Source organism: Anabrus simplex, chromosome X, assembly GCF_040414725.1.
Source record: "Anabrus simplex isolate iqAnaSimp1 chromosome X, ASM4041472v1, whole genome shotgun sequence".
NCBI lineage: Eukaryota > Metazoa > Arthropoda > Insecta > Orthoptera > Tettigoniidae > Anabrus > Anabrus simplex.
The window spans coordinates 221,728,639-221,748,545 of NC_090279.1; the positions used below are offsets into that span (position 1 = coordinate 221,728,639).

Sequence of the window (19,907 nt, forward strand, 5' to 3'; positions counted from 1 at the left end):
TCTCCTTTCTGCCAAGTCTTCCCAGCCCAAACTTTGCAACATTTTTGTTACGCTACTCTTTTGTGGGAAATCACCCAGAACACATCGAGCTACTTTTCTTTGGATTTTTTCCAGTTCTTGAATCAAGTAATCCTGGTAAGAGTCCCATACACTGGGTCTTACCAGAAACTTATATGCCCTCTCCTTTACATCCTTACTCATCATCATCATCATCATCCCACTCCAGTCGCCCGGGTGTGGTTAACAAGCCTCCTCCACTCCTTTCTGTCCTTTCACTTTTCCAGCTCTATTACTTCCACATCCAATCCAGCTTCTCTAATATCCTTCCAGATCTGATCCATCCACCTTCTTCTCGGTCTTCCACCTGGTCTCTTTCTCTTAACTTCTCTTTCCAATTCCCTTCTTGCTACTCGTTCCTTTCCCATTCTTTACACATGTCTGAACCATCTCAGTCTTGTCCTGTACTAACGGTTCTATATTTAGCTCTTCTCTGATTTTAATATTTTGAATTCTATCTCTTCTTATCTTTTTAACCAATGTTCTTAAAAATTTCATTTCTACTGCTTGGATCTAACATCCTTACTACAATCCCTAAACACCCTCATAACCATGTGCAGAAATCTATAACTTTTATTTACAATCCCTTTTATGTAATTACCCCAATGAAGAACTTTCCTCATATTAACACCTAGGAACTTACAGTAATCCCCAAATGGAACTTTCACCCCATCAGTGCACTAATTAAAAGTGAGAGGACTTTTCCTATTAGTGAAACTCACAACCTGACTTTTAACCCCACTTATCATCATACCATTGCCTACTGTCCATCTCACAACATTATTGAGGTCATTTTGCAGTTGGTCACAATATTGTAAATTATTTATTACTCCGAACAGAATAACATCATCTGCAAAAAGCCTTATCTCTGATTCCACTTCTTTACACATATCATTGATATATATAAGAAAGCATAAAGGTCCAATAATACTGCCTTGAGGAATTCCCCTCTTAATCATTACAGGGTCAGATACAGCTTCACCTACTCTAATTCTCTGAGTTCTATTTTCTAGAAACACAGCCACCCATTCAGTCACTCTTTTGTCAAGGCCAATTGCACTCTTTTTTGCCAGAAGTCTCCCATGATCTACCCTGTCAAATATCTTAGATAGGTCAATCATGATGAGGAAAACTTGAGCTCCTGAATCCAGGATATCTGCTATATCTTGCTGGAATCTACAAGTTGAGCTTCAGTGGAATAACCTTTCCTAAACCCAAACTGCCTTCTGTCAAACCAGTTATTAATTTTGCAAACATGTCTAAAATAATCAGAAAGAATGCTTTCGCACATCTTACATGCAATGCATGTCAAACTGACTGGCCTGTAATTTTCAGCTTTATGTCTATCACCCTTTCCTTTATACACAGGGACTACTCTAGCAGCTCTCCATCATCACGCATACCGTACTTCTTTATACTCTCCTCCACTGCATCCATCCACCTCTTTTGTGGTCTATCGGTCTATGGCCTTTCGGTTTCTTCTCCCATTCACATCACCTGAACTCTATTCTCATCTTGTTTTGTAAAAGGTGGAATACAGAACTCTGTGCTTGCTGTGCTCTCTTTCCAGTCTCCTCAGTATTGCCACTTTTATCTCCCTTCCTATCACTACACTAATCCCCTGTGTCACCGGATTGTTCATATCGTCTGTAAGGAGGAGGGATTTGGCTGTGTTAGCTGTTCTATTCTGAGCCATTGGATTGAAGAGATGTCTGATGCACTTTTATCAGACACCTTTGGTCCTTGTTCACTAATCAAAGGTTGAGATAACACCTTATCATGGCAGTATAAACACTGGAGCTGAGGGTGTCTCCAGGCATCAGCAGTCTCCACAACAGCAGCCAACATGGTGTCTCAATTCTCAGGCAAGAAGTACAAACTCGAGTCCAGCACCAACTTCGATGAGTACATGAAGGCCATAGGTGAGGCTCTTTCTTCTTATGTCCACTGACACAGATAGGTAATTTAATAGATATATACTTACCAGATAGTAAAATAGGAGTTGAATCGTGGCTGAGAAATGATATAATGGATGCAGAAATATGCTCACAGAACTGGAGTGTGAATAGTAGAGGTAGTATAGGAATGGTAGGAGGGGGAGTATTCATTCTGGTGAAAGAAGAATATGTAAGGAATGAAAAAGTTAAAGATGACAAACATGAAATTCTAGGTGTAAGGCTCATTTCTAAAGATAATAGGCAACTTGATGTCTTTGGAGTGTACAGACCGGGTAAGGGTAGCGCAGATGCTGATTCAGAATTATTTGATAAAATAATCAGCTATGTGGGAAACGATAAGGAAAGAAACGTGATTGTAACGGGTGATCTCAATTTACTAAAGGTCAATTGGGAAGGTAATGCAAACGACAGGAGCCATGACCAACAAATGGCAAATAAGTTAATATGGGAAGATCAGCTGATCCAGAAAGTGATGGAACCAACTAGAGGGAAGAATATTCTGGATGTGGTGCTGGTAAAACTAGATGAGGTCTATAGAGAAACTGAAGTAATAGATGGTATTATTGATCACAAAACTGTTTTTGTTGTAGTTAAAAATAAATGTGAAAGAAAGGAAGGTATTAAAATTAGGACTGTTAGGCAGTACCATATGGCTGATAAAACAGGCATGAGGGAGTTAAAAAAAAAGTAACTATGATCAGTGGAAAACAGTAAATAAAAATGTAAACAGACTCTGGGATGGGTTTAAAGCAATTGTTGAGGAATGTGAAAATAGGTTTGTACTTTTAAAGGTGGTAAGGAATGGCAAAGATCCACTATATTATAACAGAGAAATAAAGAGACTAAGAAGGAGGTGCAGACTGGAAAGAAATAGTGTTAGAAATGGCTGTGGAAGTAAGGAGAAATTGAAGGAACTTACTAGAAAATTGAATCTAGCAAAGAAGTCAGCTATGGATAACATGATGGTAAGCATAAATGGTGGCCACACTAATTTTAGTAAAAAATGGAAGAGTATGTATAGGTACTTTAAGGCAGAAACAGGTTCCAAGAAGGACATTCCAGGAATCGTTAATGAACAAGGGGAGTGTGTATGCGAGGATCGTCAAAAGGCAGAAGTATTCAGTCAGTAGTATGTAAAGATTGTTGGTTACAAGGATAATGTCCAGATAGAGGAGGTGACTAATGCTAAAGAAGTATTAACATTTATCTATAATAACAACGACATTTACAGTAAGATACAAAATTTGAAAACTAGAAATCAGCTGGAATTGATAAGGTTTCTGGGGATAAACTAAAGGCAGTTGGTTGGGATATAGTAACATATCTGAAGTACTTATCTGATTATTGTTTGGTCGGAGGAGCTATACCAGATGAATGGAGAGTTGCTATTGTAGCCCCTGTGTATAAAGGAAAGGGTGATAGACATAAAGCTGAAAATTACAGGCCAGTCAGTTTGACATGAGTTGCATGTAAGCTTTGTGAAAGCATTCTTTCTGATTATATTAGACATGTTTACAAAATTAATAACTGGTTTGATAGAAGTCAGTTTGTGTTTAGAAAAGGTTATTCCACTGAAGCTCAACTTGTAGGATTCCAGCAAGATATAGCAGATATCCTGGATTCAGGAGGTCAATTGGACTGTATTGCGATTAACCTATCCAAGGCATTTGATAGGGTAGATCATGGGAGACTTCTGGCAAAAGTGAGTGCAATTGGACTAGACAAAAGAGTGACTGAATGGGTGGCTATATTTCTAGAAAATAGAACTCAGAGAATTAGAGTATGTGAAGCTGTATCTGTCCCTGTAAAAATTAAGAGGTGAATTCCTCAAGGCAGTATTATTGGACCTTTATGCTTTCTTACATATATCAATGATATGTGTAAAGAAGTTGAATCAGAGATAAGGCTGTTTGCAGATGATTTTCTTCTGTACAGAGTAATAAATAAGTTACAAGATTGTGAGTGGCTGCAGGGTGACCTCGATAGTGTTGTGAGATGGATGGTGGGCTAAGGGGTTAAACGTCAGGTTGTGCGTTTTACAAATAGGAAAAGTCCTCTGAGTTTTAATTACTGCGTTGATGGGGTGAAAATTCCTGTTGGGAAACACTGTAAGTACCTAGGTGTTAATATAAGGAAAGATCTTCATTTGGGTGATCACATAAATATGATTGTAAATAAAGGGTACAGATCTCTGCACAGGGTTATGAGGGTGTTTAGGGGTTGAAGTAAGGATGTAAAGGAGAGGGCATACAAGTCTCTGGTAAGACCCCATCTAGAGTATAATTCCAGTGTAAGGGACCCTCACCAGGATTACTTAATTCAAAAACTGGAAAAAAATTCAAAGAAAGGCAGCTTGATTTGTTCTGGGTGATTTCCGACAAAAGAGTAGCGTTACAAAACTGTTGCAAAGTTTGGGCTGGGAAGACTTGGGAGAAAGGAGATGAGCTGCTCAACTAAGTGGGATGTTCTGAGCTGTCAGTGGAGAGATGGTGTGATTTGACATCAGTAGACGAATACGTTTAAGTGATGTCTTTAAAAGTAGGAAAGATCACAATATGAAGATAAACCTGGAATTCAGGAGGACAAATGGGGGCAAATATCATTTATAGGAAGGGGAGTTAGGGATTGGAATAACTTACCAAGGGAGATGTTCAATAAATATTGAATTTTATTTGCGGTCATTTAAGAAAAGCCTAGGAAAACAACAGATAGGGAATCTGCCACCTGGACGACTGCCTTAAATGCAGATCAGTAGTGATTGATGTGGCAACAATGAGATAGGAAAGGGCTAGGAATGTGAAGGAAGCAGACATGGCCTTAATTACTTAAAGCCTCAGCATTTGCCTGGTGTGGAAATGAGAAACCATGGAAACAAGCTACCTGTCCGTTTTCATTCAGAAGCTTACACTGTTTTCTTACCAGTGGAGCCAAACAGTTTGGCAGGATGTCACCGTGGATTCTCCCTTAAATTCAAAACTTTCTTTTTTAGATCCTGGTGCACTTCTTTAAGCTGTTTTCCATTTTTCTGAAGAGCGAGTATTTTATATGCTCATCTGTCTCTTTGGGTGTGTGGTGGTAATGTTCTCTGTTCTCTCATACATGTCCCTAATGGATCTCAGATGGAATGTAAAACCCTCTATCAATTTCTTTGGTCCCTAGAATTTTGATGAGAAATCTCCTTTCCCCTTTCTCAGTTGTGAGATCTCTATTGATCTGACTACTCTGCATGGACCTGTAGGTACCTCATCGCTCTTTCTGCTAGCGATTCCTTGTCATTGCTATTGGAAGTAATGATCTGACTGAGATAGTTAAATTGTGCAGTTCTCCAGATACTTTTCTGTTTGTTGTGAGGTTCACTACATCATGAGCAAAGTCCTGATACGAGTGTTTTACAGCCTACTCTCACTCCACTGTGGGTATCTTCTCAGTCCTCTGATGACTTTCTCCACAACACTTTGAGGCCATCGCACTCCTGATCCAATTTCAAATATTTGTGACTTGTGAACACAGTCTGTCAGGGTCTGTTAGATGAAAGCTAGTCAGGGGCGTAACCAAGGGGGCTTTACTGGGAGGGTAAGAATGCTAACCCCCCCCTTCGGATTTTTTTACCCAAAAAAATTAAAAACTGACAATAAACAAGTGAAAATTGACTGAATGTGTTGGCTCTTTTGAACATTCACAGAGACACAATTGTAAAACCAAGAGATCAGTTGAATCTATTTTCTAAGAAGCATCAGAACTTGGGTTTTAGAGTGTAAACTGAACATACCGTTCACTGTAAAACTATTCACCTTGATCATATTGTTCTTGTTCTGTACTGCAATCTGAATATCAACATAATTCACTTGTATAGTGTCCTTATATACGTGCACCATGTTCTATCATCATAATCCCCTATGCTACCGACTCTGAACTCCCTCAGAATATTTACAAGAGTATCACAATCCACTGAATTACAAAGCTTCTTGAAATCCATATTTGTTTACATCATCATTTTCCTAACCTTGATCAATGATTTGAGAATAAAAACTTATTCTGGACAAGAACCCTGCTTGGTATTCTCCCAAACGTTTATCCAGGAGTCTGAAATGGTATGGGAAGACTGAGTTCCAAATAAACTATTGACAGAGACCACAAAAGATATGGATGGGTAGAGTGGAGGAGAGTATAGAAAAGGTAGAAGCAGGAAAAGAGTAGTAGAGAGATGGGCTATGTTGTTTACAGGAAAACTGTATATCTCTGACCTAGAAACAAACTCATTAGCTATAGAGTTGGGCTCTTCATGAAGATTGAAAGATTGTTTAAACGCTCAGAGGTCTTTTTTGACCTCAGCTAGTTTTTCATGCTTGAAAATAAGCTGTCTGGTGCAGAAGATGATACAACACTCAAAGCATGATCCTCACTTTGTGCCTTTTTTCTGAAGAATGTGGACCACAACGGCTTCATTGCTCATTCTCATAACACATTGGAAATATATCAAATGTGTTTCACAATGGAACTGCTTAACACACTCTTCTACTACGGATGATGTCTGAACATCAGAGGAGAGTGTCGGGACAAACACAAACACCCCTGACCCGGCTGGGAATCAGGTCCATGTACAAAGCCTGTATTGCACTCAAATCCTGCCTCTTGTGCCAGTGGTCTTAACTTGGGAGCATGGGACCCTTAGCTGAGTCCTGACATTGCTTGCACTTATTTGCACCAAGCTCCTGACCTTCTGACCTCCCTTGGTCAAGTCTTGTTCTTTTTCAACCCCAATACATTTGCAAGGCCTTGGGACTGTTTCGTCTTCACACCCTTAATTGCCCTTGCCTTTCTTTGGTTGATACCTTCATTTTCCATTTTACTCTCTGATTAGTGTTAACAGAAGATGGTTACCCAGTTGTACTTTCTCTTGAAACAATAATCACCACCAGCATTCACAAAACTGCTTTATCTTGATTTCTTTGCTTAGTTTCTGGTGTGCGGCTGAGTACAGTTGATGCCAGTGAGATGTTGAACCACCAAGCAGAAAGGGTGTGAAACCCCATAGCACTGAGCGGCATTCACCTTGCGACTTAGTCGAGCAGGAGATGCTACCAACGTGACTGACCTGGATTAAGTCAAGGACTTGATTCACAAAGACCCACAAGTCTGCGATCTAATGTTGGTTACAATTCATCGAGAATAATGATTGACTTTTTGAGCAGTTTGATAAGCCACATCAATGTGACTTACGCTGCACCCTGTTTTCTTGAGTGAGAGAGAATTCTCCACCAACCTCGACAGTTTCCAGTCTTAGGGATTTCCTTTTCCCAACATCCTCATTCAGTTATTAGAATGTCCATCTTCAAATTTAACCCAATGAACTTGCATGACGAGTTGGACCCGCTCATTGCCAATGCTCACATATATTTCTATAGTCCACTCACTTTGTAACAAATGGCTCTTGCATTACATTTTTGTATACTAGAAGGTGCTGCACAAGTGGATAGTATGTAATACTAGAAGGTTGACGTGCAGGCATGTCGAAGTTTCCTCTTGCTTGACCTTCACACCACATGTATAGGGTGACTCAGATATATATCAAATTCCTTTCAATCCAGTAGTCAATATGGCAACTAACAGCGCACACATTTCTGAACACAAAGAATTAGTGAAGTTAATTAACAGTGTTTTTGATAGTGATTCGAACGATAGTGTAAGTGAAGATCTTCAGGAATTAGAAGACGATAATTTGTGTGAGGAATTGTTGAGTGTAATTAGTGTTAATGAGTCAGGAAATGTATATACCACTAGGGACTCAGAGAGTGATGATGAGCAATACCTTCACACCAAACCTCCACAACTAATCTATGTATTCCTTCACCTTATGACAAAATTTCACGTTAATATCTTGTATAGTTTTCTTTCAACAATATATTTTCCATTGTGCTGGAATTTAAATCTGAGTCAGTGTGACACGAAGGGCTATTTAAATGAGAGGTGGGTAGGGTTGAGGATCTGGTCATGGGGGATTCTATCGTTAGACATGTCAGGAAAGTGTGTGGAGGAAACGGTACTAGGATAGAGTGTTATCCAGGAATTAGGTTAAGGCAGATGTTAAGGAAAGTAGAAGCGAAGGAGGAGGGAAAGGAGAAAGTGGTAGTGTTTCACGTTGGTACTAATAACGTAACACAAGCAGCTATAAGTACCAACATAGTTGGGGATGTGTGGGATCTGATAAATGCAGCACGGGTAAAGTTTAAGGAAGCGGAGATTGTTATCAGTGGATTACTGTGTAAGAGGGATACTGATTGGAAGGTGATTGGGGATTTAAATGAGACTACAAAGTGGGTATGTGGGGAAACTGGAAATAAAATTTCTAGATCCTAATGGGTGGGTAGGAGATAGGGATCTGCGCTAAGATGGCCTTCACTTAAACCGCAGTGGTACATATAAGTTAGGAAATTTGTTTAGAAGCGTTATAGGCGGATACATTCAGGGAAACAGGGTGGCCTAGGGAGTGGTGTTAAGGGAACAGGGAACTGTAAATCAAGTAGGGATGACTTAGTGCTCAACTGTAGAAGTATTGTAAAAAAAGGAATACAGTTAAGTAATTTAATAGATATATATTTACCAGATATTGTAATAGGAGTTGAATCGTGGCTGAGAAATGATATAATGGTGCAGAAATTTTCTCATGGAACTCGAGGGTGTATCGTTGAGATAGGATAGGAATTAGGGGAGGGGGAGTATTCATTCTCGTGAAAGAAGAATTTGTAAGCTACGAAAAAGTTAAAAATGACAAACACAAAATTTTAGGGGTATGGCTCTTCTCTAAAGATAACAGGCAACTCAATATCTTTGGAGTGTACAGAGCGGGAAAGGGTAGCGCTGAAGCTGATTCAGAATTATTTGATAAGATAATCAGCTATGTGGGAAACGATAAGGAAAGGAACGTGATTGTAGCGGGTGATCTCAATTTACCAAATGTCAATTGGGAAGGTAACGACTAAAGGGAAGAATATTCTGGATGTGGTGCTGGTAAAACCAGATGAGCTCTATAGAGAAACCGAAGTAATAGATGGTATTAGTGATCACGAAGCAGTTTTTGTGGTAATTAAAAATAAATGTGAAAGAAAGGAAGAGATAAAAGTTAGGACTATTAGGCAGTACCATATGGCTGATGAAACAGCCATGAGGGAGATTTAAAAAGTAACTATGATCGGTGGAAAACGGTAAATAAAAATGTAAACAGACTCTGGGATGGTTTAAAGCAATTGTTGAGGAATGTGAAAATAGGTTGGTACCTTAAAAGGTCATAAGGAATGGTAGAGATCCACTATGTTATAACAGAGAAGTAAAGAGACTAAGAAGGAGGTGCAGGTTGGAAAGAAATAGAGTTAGAAATGGCTGTGGAAGTAAGGAGAAATTGGAGGAACTTACTAGGAAATTGAATGTAGCAAAGAAGTGAGCTAAGGATAACATGATGGCAAGCATAATTGGTGGCCACACTAATTTTAGTAAAAAATGGAAGAGTATGTATAGGTACTTTAAGGCAGAAACAGGTTCCAAGAAGGACATTCCAGGAATCGTTAATGAACAAGGGGAGTGTGTATGTGAGGATCTTCAAAAGGCAGAAGTATTCAGCCAGCAGTATGTAAAGATTGTTGGTTACAAGGATAATGTCCAGATAGAGGAGGTGACTAATACTAAAGAAGTATTAACATTTATCTATAATAACAACGACATTTACAGTAAGATACAAAATTTGAAAACTAGAAATCAGCTGGAATTGATAAGGTTTCTGGGGATAAACTAAAGACAATGGGTTGGGATATAGTAACATATCTGAAGTACTTATTTGATTATTGTTTGGTCGGAGGAGCTATACCAGATGAATGGAGAGTTGCTATCGTAGCCCCTGTGTATAAAGGAAATGGTGATAGACATGAAGCTGAAAATAACAGGCCAGTCAGTTTGACTTGCATTGTATGTAAGCTTTGGGAAAGCATTCTTTCTGATTATATTAGACATGTTTACAAAATTAATAACTGGTTTGACAAAAGGCAGTTTGGGTTTAGGAAATGTTATTCCACTGAAGCTCAACTTGTAGGATTCCAGCAAGATATAGTGGATATCCTGGATTCAGGAGGTCAATTGGACTGTATCACGATTGACCTGTCTAAGGCATTTGATAGGGTAGATCATGGGAGACTTCTGGCAAAAATGAGTGCAATTGGACTTGACAAAAGAGTGACTGAATGGGTGGCTCTGTTTCTAGAAAATAGAACTCAGAGAATTAGAGTATGTGAAGCTGTATCTGTCCCTGTAAAAATTAAGAGGGGAATTCCTCAAGGCAGTATTATTGGACCTTTATGCTTTCTTACATATATCAATGATATGTGTAAAGAAGTTGAATCAGAGATAAGGCTTTTCGCAGATGATGTTATTCTGTTCAGAGTAATAAATAAGTTACAAGATTGTGAGCAACTGCAAAATAACCTCGATAATGTTGTGAGATGAACAGTAGGCAATTGTATGATGATAAACAGGGATAAACGCCAGGTTGTGAGTTTCACAAATAGGAAAAGTCCTCTCAGTTTTAATTACTGCGTTGATGGGGTGAAAGTTACCTTTGGGGATCATTGTAAATACCTAGGTATAAATATAAGGAAAGATCTTCATTCGGGTAATCACAATGGAATTGTAAATAAAGGGTACAGATCGCTGCACATGGTTATGAGAGTATTTAGGGGTTGTAGTAAGGATGTAAAGGAGAGAGCATATTTGTCTCTGGTGAGACCCCAACTAGAGTATGGTTCCAGTGTATGGGATTCTTACCAGGATTACTTGATTCAGGAACTGGAAAAAATCCAAAGAAAAGCAGCTCGATTTGTTCTGGGCGATTTCTGACAAAAGAGTAGCGTTACAAAAATGTTGCAAAGTTTGAGCTGGGAAGACTTGGGAGAAAGGAGACGAGCTGCTCGACTAAGTGGTGTGTCAATAATAATAATAATAATAATAATAATAATAATAATAATAATATAAAAGAATTTATTGGACTCCAACCTATTCAATACATTACTGGATGTTAACATTTTTAGTTAAACATCGTTAAAATGGATGTATTGAATAGGTTGGAGTCCAATAAATTCTTTTATATTATTATTATTATTATTATTGAGATTCTTTCAATACGGAAAATAAAATGATTTTCATTACTTGCAATAAGTGGTGTGTTCCGAGCTGTCAGTTGAAAAAGGGCGTGGAATGACTTTGGAATACAAATAAGCTTTGAATGGTGTTTTTAAAAGTAGGAAAGATCACATTGTGAAGATGAAATTGGAATTGCAGAGTACAAATTGGACCGGGCGAGTTGGCCGTGCGCGTTGAGGCGCGCGGCTGTGAGCTTGCATCCGGGAGATAGTAGGTTCGAATCCCACTATCGGCAGCCCTGAAGATGGTTTTCCGTGGTTTCCCATTTTCACACCAGGCAAATGCTGGGGCTGTACCTTAATTAAGGCCACGGCCGCTTCCTTCCAACTCCTAGGCCTTTCTTATCCCATCGTCGCCATAAGACCTATCTGTGTCGGTGCGACGTAAAGCCCCTAGCAAAAAAAAAAAAAAAAAAAAAAAAGTACAAATTGGGAAAAATATTCCTTCATAAGAAGGGGGATTAGCAAGTGGAATCATTTGCCTAGGGAGAAGTTCAAAAGATTTTCAAATTCTTTGGAAGTATTTAAGAAAAATCTAGTAAAACAACTGATAGAGAATCTGCCACCTGGGTGACAGCCAGATTGTATTGTTCATATTGGCAATGAAAACCTTGACAGTAGGGAATGAATACAAAATACCTTTCTATCAACAAGGATTTTTTATTCTTCTTCTATTTTCCTTTTTACTTTACGTCGCCCGACACAGATAGATCTTATGGCAATGGTGGCTAGGAGTGGGAAGAAAGCAGCCGTGGCCTTAATTAAGGTACAGTCCCAGCATTTGCCTGGTGTGAAAATGGGAAACCACAGAAAACCATCTTCAGGGCTGCCGACAGTGGGGCTCAGAGCCACTATATCCTGGATGCAAGCTCACAGCTGCACGAGCAACTTGACACACAAGTGCTGGACATATGTGCAAGTAACATCAATTTTAATGAACTCCTGTGTATGCACTACATATTTCATCAATGCTTCAAGACATGCCAATAGTGTTATATTAGATGTTGGTGTTTTATTCAATGTCCTTTTCCATTTATAATTTAAGGCTGAAGATGGCCCAATACAATGTAATATACAGTATTGAATAGGTGGACGTTATCATCCTTGTTGACATCAATATGTAAGAAACCTTGTCCGGAATAATGTAATGCAGAATGCAGCCATATTGAGACCTGGGCAGTGATAAGCACAGAGAATTGAAGCCAGTGAAATGAAATACCTAAGAAGTAGGATAGATAAGAGTAATAAACGAAGATGTTGGAATGGAAAAAGCTAAATGAGAGAAATGATAAACTAAGATTGTTTGGACATGTAAAGAGGATGGAGGGGAAGAGAGTGAGAGAAATGACATTATGCTGTGTCAGGAACATTCCTAGCTTGCAGCAACATGTATTTACCAACTGACAGGAAGTAGGGAAACTCGAGTGATGACAGGTGCTCTCTTCACCAGTCCCATTGGCCTCTGGATCTCGAGATAGCATTTGACACTCCGTTGTATGATAAAACATCTACGGTTACATGTTTGCTGTTTACCTGACAAAATTCATTAAAAACTCAGCCAAGAGATTTACTCTGACATTTACTTGGCCTAGAGATATGATGAACTTGCACTGCTAGAATTCCATGCCTTCGCCTGTGCGTCACAGCATATGTGAATTTTCGAGCAGTTAGATTGCTTCAAATTAAAATTCTTGAACACGCTACATTTGGTTCATTTTGGCCTGTGGTCTTCTTGCCCAGTACAGTTTAATTTTCTGGCTGTGCGCCTCTTCCCTTCGATCTGTCCACTTTGTGCTTGTTCTCTGTCATCTCTAATGGGATCTGTTGTTCTCTACTGAGGTGATCTTTTCCCCTACTTGTCACTCTGAGGATTCTGTTGGTGATCCTGCAGGGTTTCAGGTGGGCCATGTTAAGTCGCCTTTTCCTTATACACGTGACTACATCGTCCCCATGTTTGTTGTTGTGGCATGCTCCTCTCTTATGGGTCCTAGTATCCTCAAGATCTTCCTCTCTTCCTGAGTGGGCCCTTTCTATTTACCAAGAAGCACTCAGAGTCTCTGACTACTGAGTTGTAGTGCTACATGGAGGTGTAGGCACTCTCTAACATGGTGCACCTCGTGCTTTCGCTTGCTGAGATGTTAAGTACCTGACTGCAGTTTCCTAGTTGAGAATGTTGGAACTCGTTCATTGACTGTGCTGCCTCTCACCACTGCTGTGTCTTTATTTACTGAGGTTGCGAACACTGTCATGTTCAATCCATTCAGCTCTCCTCTTGTTTCCTCCTACCAATTTATTCTCCTGTTTTGGGAATTTATTACATTGAATAACCTTTTTGTGAGTCTATTATTATCCATTATGTCCAAAAAATTTCATATGTCTCCTCCGTACATTATTGGTGAAAATATGTGTGTAAGTATAGAGCTCTGCAGTTCACGTTTTGATCCAAATTCCATTTCCTTGTAGGGGGCCAAAACTTTTTCTAAGAATTTTATGTTGTTGTTTTTCAATATCTGCAATTTTAGAATGACCTCCTAAAGTTAAGTTTTCTGATGCATATTGAGCTTCTGGTACAATAATTGTTTCAATTTAGCATTACGTGATGTTCCTCGTTTATTGCAGTGATCCCATGTCCGTCTAAATGCCCTCTGAAGTATTGAGGACCTTTCTGTATTGGCCAATAAGAATTATTTCTCTAAGATAAAAAAGATACCTGGGAACTTGTTCCAGATGCCAATTCAGTGTTATCTTTCTTGCACTTTTGCTGCAAATTCTGCATATACTTGGTATTCTCAAATGGCCTGCCTGTGATGCTATTCTATCTAATATCTCGATAGCATACCTAGTTTCCTCCATGCTCTGTGAAAGCCAAGCATTTCACTTTAAATTTGTTCCCACCAGTCCCAATGGTTATGTGGTGCCTGTAATATCCTTTTCCCACTCTCTGATCTAAAACCAAGTTAAACAGAAGAGGAGAGAGCACCTGTGTGTGCTTGAAAAGGGACAGGAATTTCACCTTAACTGTGACATAATCAGTTCTCTGGACTTCCTGTCAAACAAGGTCTGTCTGTCGCTTTCTTCAGATTGAGGAAGGTAACTATCATGCTATTGCTTCTGCGGATCTTCAGATTCCATATCACTGGCCGAGTTGGCCATGCAGCTGTGAGTTTGCGTCCGGGAGATAGTGGGTTCGAACCCCACTCTCGGCAGCCCTGAAGATGGTTTTTCATGCTTTCCCATTTTCACGGCAGGCAAATGTTGGGGCTGTACCTTAATTAAGGCCACAGCCCCTTCCTTCCGCATTCCTAAGCCTTTCCTATCCCATCATCGCCATGAGACCTATCTGTGTCGCTGCAACGTAAAGCAAATTGAAAAAAAAAATCCATATCTGTTCAGCACACAAACGTCCTTTCCTAAAACCCGCTTGATATTCCCTCATCACATTATTATTATTACTATTATCATCATCATCAACATCCTCAATCCCAGTTCTTGTGGAGCTCGTCTACACTTCCCAGCTTCATTAGGTGTGCAGACCGTCTTGAAATGGGAAGTATGGATAAAGTGAAGAAACACGTCTCCTCTTGCCACACCACCTACCATTGTGTTCATCTTTATACAGCAATTTAATACCCATGTCGACAGTTTATCTTATCTTGTGTTGCAGGTGTTGGAGCTGTCACTCGTAAAGTAGGGATGACCTTAACGCCCGTGGTCGAGCTCCAGGTGAATGGAGACACCTACACGTTTTCGTCAGACTCAAAGGTGAAGAGCACACAGATAAAGTTCAAACTGGGTGAGGAATTTGATGAAGTGACGCTAGATGGCCGCAAAGTTAAGTCCGTCATCACTCAGGAAGGAAATAAGCTGAATCACATCCAGAAGGGAGACAAACAGACAACCCTCGTCTATGAGTTCAGCGACGACCAGCTCAAAATAGTGAGTATAACTTTATTTTTGTCAAGGGTAGGTTATTGCTTTACAAGGAAGTGAAACTTGAAAGGGATAAAAGGAGACTACTAGTATGTGAAACTTGGAGATTACTGAAAATTAGTTGGAGAGAAATGGTCACGAATGAAGAGCTGTTCCGAAGAGCAGGACTGAGAAGATGTTTTATGACACAAATAAAAAGATGTCAGGATCATCTAATAGGGCCTATACTGTGCTTAGACATGATGGGTTATTGAAGAAAATAATAGAGGGTTCCATACAGGATGACCAAGATTAGAGTACATGACGTGAGATGTGACTCCTACTACGAACTGAAATGTGAAGAATGGAGACCTGGTGCCAACCAGCCTCACAGCTGATGACTAGAGAGAGAGAGAGATTATTACAGGCATTCAAAGATATTTCTATGATGGTGAAATGGACACTTAAAAGGGTTAGACTTGGATGATTCACTGTGAAATGTAAAATGGCAGGGAGGGATCCAGTTAGATGGGAAAATACCGAGCAGTTTGGTGTTAATGGCAGATTGTGCTGAAAGCCTGCAATCTACTGTAATATCACATCACCTCAAAGTATGTCCTGTGAGTATGGTATGAAAATCATCAGTTCCAAGACTAAAGTGATTGTATTATCTTCAGCAAGAGGAAAAGTCCTCTCAGTTCTAATGACTGTATTGATGGGGTGAAAGTGCCTCATCGGTAACACTAAGTACCTAGGAGTTAATATTGGGCTACAGATCTCTTCACTTGGTAATGAGAATATTTAGGGGTTGTTGTACTTAAATTGATCATGCAGAGTAAAACTGATGGCAGTGGAAGGAAGCACTCTTGGCTGACAAGCTTACGGCAGGACTGGATTCGAGTAGACTGATGAACATCATACAGACTTCGCTATGATTGTGGCTAACCTTTAGTAATGGAGAAGGCAGTACAAGAAGGAGAGGACGCATGAGTCTCTGTTAAGACCACAGTATTTCCAGTGTGTGGGACCCACACGAGGACTACTTGATTCGAAGAAGATCCAATTTGTTCTTGGTGCAGAGAGAATCACAGCATGTGCTCATTTTATGAAAGACGTTCTGGTGAATGTTGGTGGCATTAGCACCTGTAAATACACGACTGTACTATTCAAAGAAATCAACCTAGAAATAAACATAACAAAATACAGTGGAATCTGTTCTGAGAAAGGTCAGATTCCTAGAAAAGTCAAGGTAACGAAATACACAATGTGTAAGTAAAGATGCTTCTATTCACAATTTGGGAGCTAAATTTAATACTGAGATAGCATTGGCCTCTAACTCTCTCCCGAAGGATCTCCATAAAACCTTATTTAATCTCACCTTTTACATGACCAATGTGACTGTATTATCTTTACCAAGTAGAAAGTCCTTGGGAAGGTGGGGAATCCATGCTGCAAACACTCGTAATTTTTGACAATTTATTCCTGAAATTTGTTTATTCCCCCTCTACAATTTGATCAGAAGTTAACCGACTTTGGTATTCCCCATACAAATGGTTCCAACTATTAAACCTTCCTTACCGATGCAGATATCATGATAAGAAATGCCCTCAAAGAACATGTGGATGTATTTGTTGTGTGCACCTCGGCGAGCACAGTAATGTTTCTTCTGACAACCTTCACTAAAATGTCAGTCTGTCAGTATCAGGACTCCAGCAGATACACGGAAAGTGAGATGTAAGTTTTTCAAGAAGGTGACTGAGAAGTTATTCCACCAGTACCCTGGAACGTCTGTCTGGTAGCGAACATATCAGCCTTATTCAGTCTAACTCGCAGGTGCTGCCACGGAGAGCTTATGTTCTGCAATGATTTCTGAGAAATTCATGCCATGGTCTGTGTCATGAGTCGAAGAAAACATGGACGATGTAGGAAAAGAAGACAAGATTGACTTTCTAGCTTTCAAACCTGGTTTTTCAGAGGGATATATAACAGTCCCAACCATACGGTTCAAGTCCCACAAAAGTCGGCCTGAAGATGTGAACGAGAAAAAAGAGTCTTGTGATCATAGCAAGAGAAACAATTCCATGCTTCTTCATCAATTTTTGCAAGACATTTGCATTGAAGGTGGATCTGATATCAGACTGGTTCCGTCAGTAATAAGGGTCTCATGTAGCACCTTCAGAAACCATGCATATGGCCCATAAAAGAACCTCCCTTTTGGTCTCAAATCTTCAATATGTAATGAGGGAATGGTTCAAACAGAATCCTAAAAACATAAAAATTGGAAGTTCTAAATCAAAACTTACTTTTAAATGTTTGGGGTTTGCTGATGGCCTTGCATTATTATCCAACAACTGAGCATCAAATCAGATCTCTAGGTCTTAGAATTTCTTTTGAAAAACCTGATCCATGACTCAAAAATAAAATTAATATTCAGAAAGATGAAATCAAAATTGTTGATAAATTTAACTATTTAGGTGAAATTGTAACTTATAATTTAAAACAAAAAAACCAACCTGGCAAAATAGAATAAATAAATAAAACAAAGTAAATTATGTCACCAAAAGCGCATACAACAAAAAAAGATTATCAACTGCATCAAAATTGAGACAGAATAAAGCAGTCACACAACCAGAGGTGACTTATGTAAGTGAAATTATTTTGAAAACTACTAATGCAGCTGAAATTGATAAAATACTAAGATAGAAAGAATTACGTGTATAAATAAACAAGTTCACACTTTAGAAGATAATAGTGAAAACTGACCTTCAAATACTGATGGAAAAGACCCATTTCATGACCACCATTAAAGGAGCCCCAAGATACTTAATGACAACAAAGGAGAGTAAGAGTACCTTGGTGAGATACTTCAGCCTAAAGGGCTCGATAAAGAAGAAAACCTTGAGAGAGCCAGGAAAATGGAGCTTGCGTTCCACACATACAACAAGAAAGCAGTTTCTATTATGACCAAACTAAGGCACTATCAGGCAGTAATCCAACCAATGTGCCTGTATGCTTCAGTATGCCTAGGATTAACATCCAGAAAAGACATTGAAGAAATCGAGAAGAAGGAAAGAAAGATTTTAAGAACAATTCTCGGACCAAAAAGATGTTCTCACACATGCCTGTTATGCAGTAACAAAGAAGTATATATGCAGCAGGATTTCAGATACAATATGCAAACAATTCTTTGGACATACTTCAAGAATGCCTGATGACAGACTCACTAAGAAACATTTTAACCAATAGGACAGGCGACTCTTATGACAAATGGTTTGTTAACACCAAGAAGGATCATGAATCAAGACAGCCACAACAGAACCACTTTCAGAAACAAGATACGCACATTTGAGGGGTTCCTAGAGCCAGAAACAGCGACTGAGGAGAAACAACGTTGGACGCCTGAAAAGAAAGAAGCCCTTAACAAGAAAATGAAGGAATAATGGTGCCAAAGAAAACTGAAGTGATGAAGAGTTATGAATGAATGAAACAATATCAAGTGAATTGCCATTGGAGAATAGCTTCAAATAATAACAGTTTATAAGGAAATCGAATCAATACTGAGCATAATTAGAAAGAAGCAGATCTCACTTTTTGGACATCTTATTAGAACACCAGAAACTAGAATTAGTAGAAAAAATATGAAATAGCAATACCAGGATTAAATGGATCTCAGAAATGAAGAATGATCTTAATGAACTACAAATAACACTAAAAGATCTCAAGAAGAAAACAGACAAAATTAAGATTCTCAGCGACTCACATGTGAGAATACAAGGGCAAAAGGTAGAGTGTTGTCAACTGGAGAAAGGATGAGTACATTCTGAAACACAGAAAAGCTCATTTTTTCTTTGTATAATGTCCTATGTTGAGTATAAAACATTACAATACAATACAACATGTTTGTATTGTGCTGGTATATTTTGTTTGCAGCAACTTGCTTTGCTTTTTCAATATCAGATATATTCTCCATGTTTCAGACTCTCACCGCTGGAGACGTTGTTGCCACGAGGATATACAAGCCTCAGTAACCTGAGACTGCTCATCTCCACTCACTTTCATTATTTTTGTAATAAAACTGATGTTATAAAACTTGTTGTTTTTGTTATTAATTCCCTCCAGCCAATGAGCTGATCTCCTATCCTAAATTTTTAAGGCAAGGCATTGGAAATGTGAAACTCAAACATATGAACTATCAATGTCCTTGCTTCTACTGATGACCTAGTACAGTTTGTCAGTTTGATCATCTCAGTGTCTGTGCGACACTGTCACTCACCTCGGCTGACTTTGGATTGTAAATGAAGTGGAGAGAGACAGAGATCAACGGCTTTGTCACTGTAGAAACATTATGAACGGTAATCGAGATTATACCTTGTAGTTGAGACTAGGTACATTTCTTCGTTGTTAACTTGGTGCAAGTCATGCTCTAGGTTTATGAGTCAGGGAACATCGTGTGTCCTGCCTGCATCATCAGTTTTGTGTAACCAGTCATCTTCTATATACGTTAGTTTCAAATGACTGGTGTTTCTTCTAGGTCGTAGCAAAGTAACATCACTGAAGGCTTTTCTTATCATATGTATCTTGCAAATATTTGTGGCCATAAAATTGTGTGCCAAATCAGTGATCATCTTGTGACATGGCATGGGAATATTGTGTGCTGGACCAGCTGCCGCATTGTTGGTCATACAGTGTTCTCTTCGTCAGCCGGGTGGGGAATACGGCCTACAGCGTAAAAATGAAAATGATCAAATTTCAATTTTTTTCTCCTCAGGGAAACAGTAAAAATAATAACAGACAAATAAAC

General features: G+C 39.1%; 2 protein-coding genes across 2 annotated transcripts in view; both read left to right on the plus strand.

Moving 5' to 3' along the window:
• Positions 1-19,907, plus strand: part of wkd (whacked) — a 569,688-nt gene that overhangs the window by 359,341 nt on the left and 190,440 nt on the right. The window lies entirely within an intron of this gene.
• fabp (fatty acid binding protein) lies at positions 1,827-19,195 on the plus strand. Its single transcript, XM_067159182.2, has 3 exons — positions 1,827-1,979; positions 14,862-15,133; positions 19,084-19,195. The coding sequence occupies exons 1-3, from the start codon at positions 1,904-1,906 to the stop codon at positions 19,132-19,134; spliced, it is 399 nt and encodes a 132-aa protein (XP_067015283.2). The 5' UTR covers positions 1,827-1,903; the 3' UTR covers positions 19,135-19,195.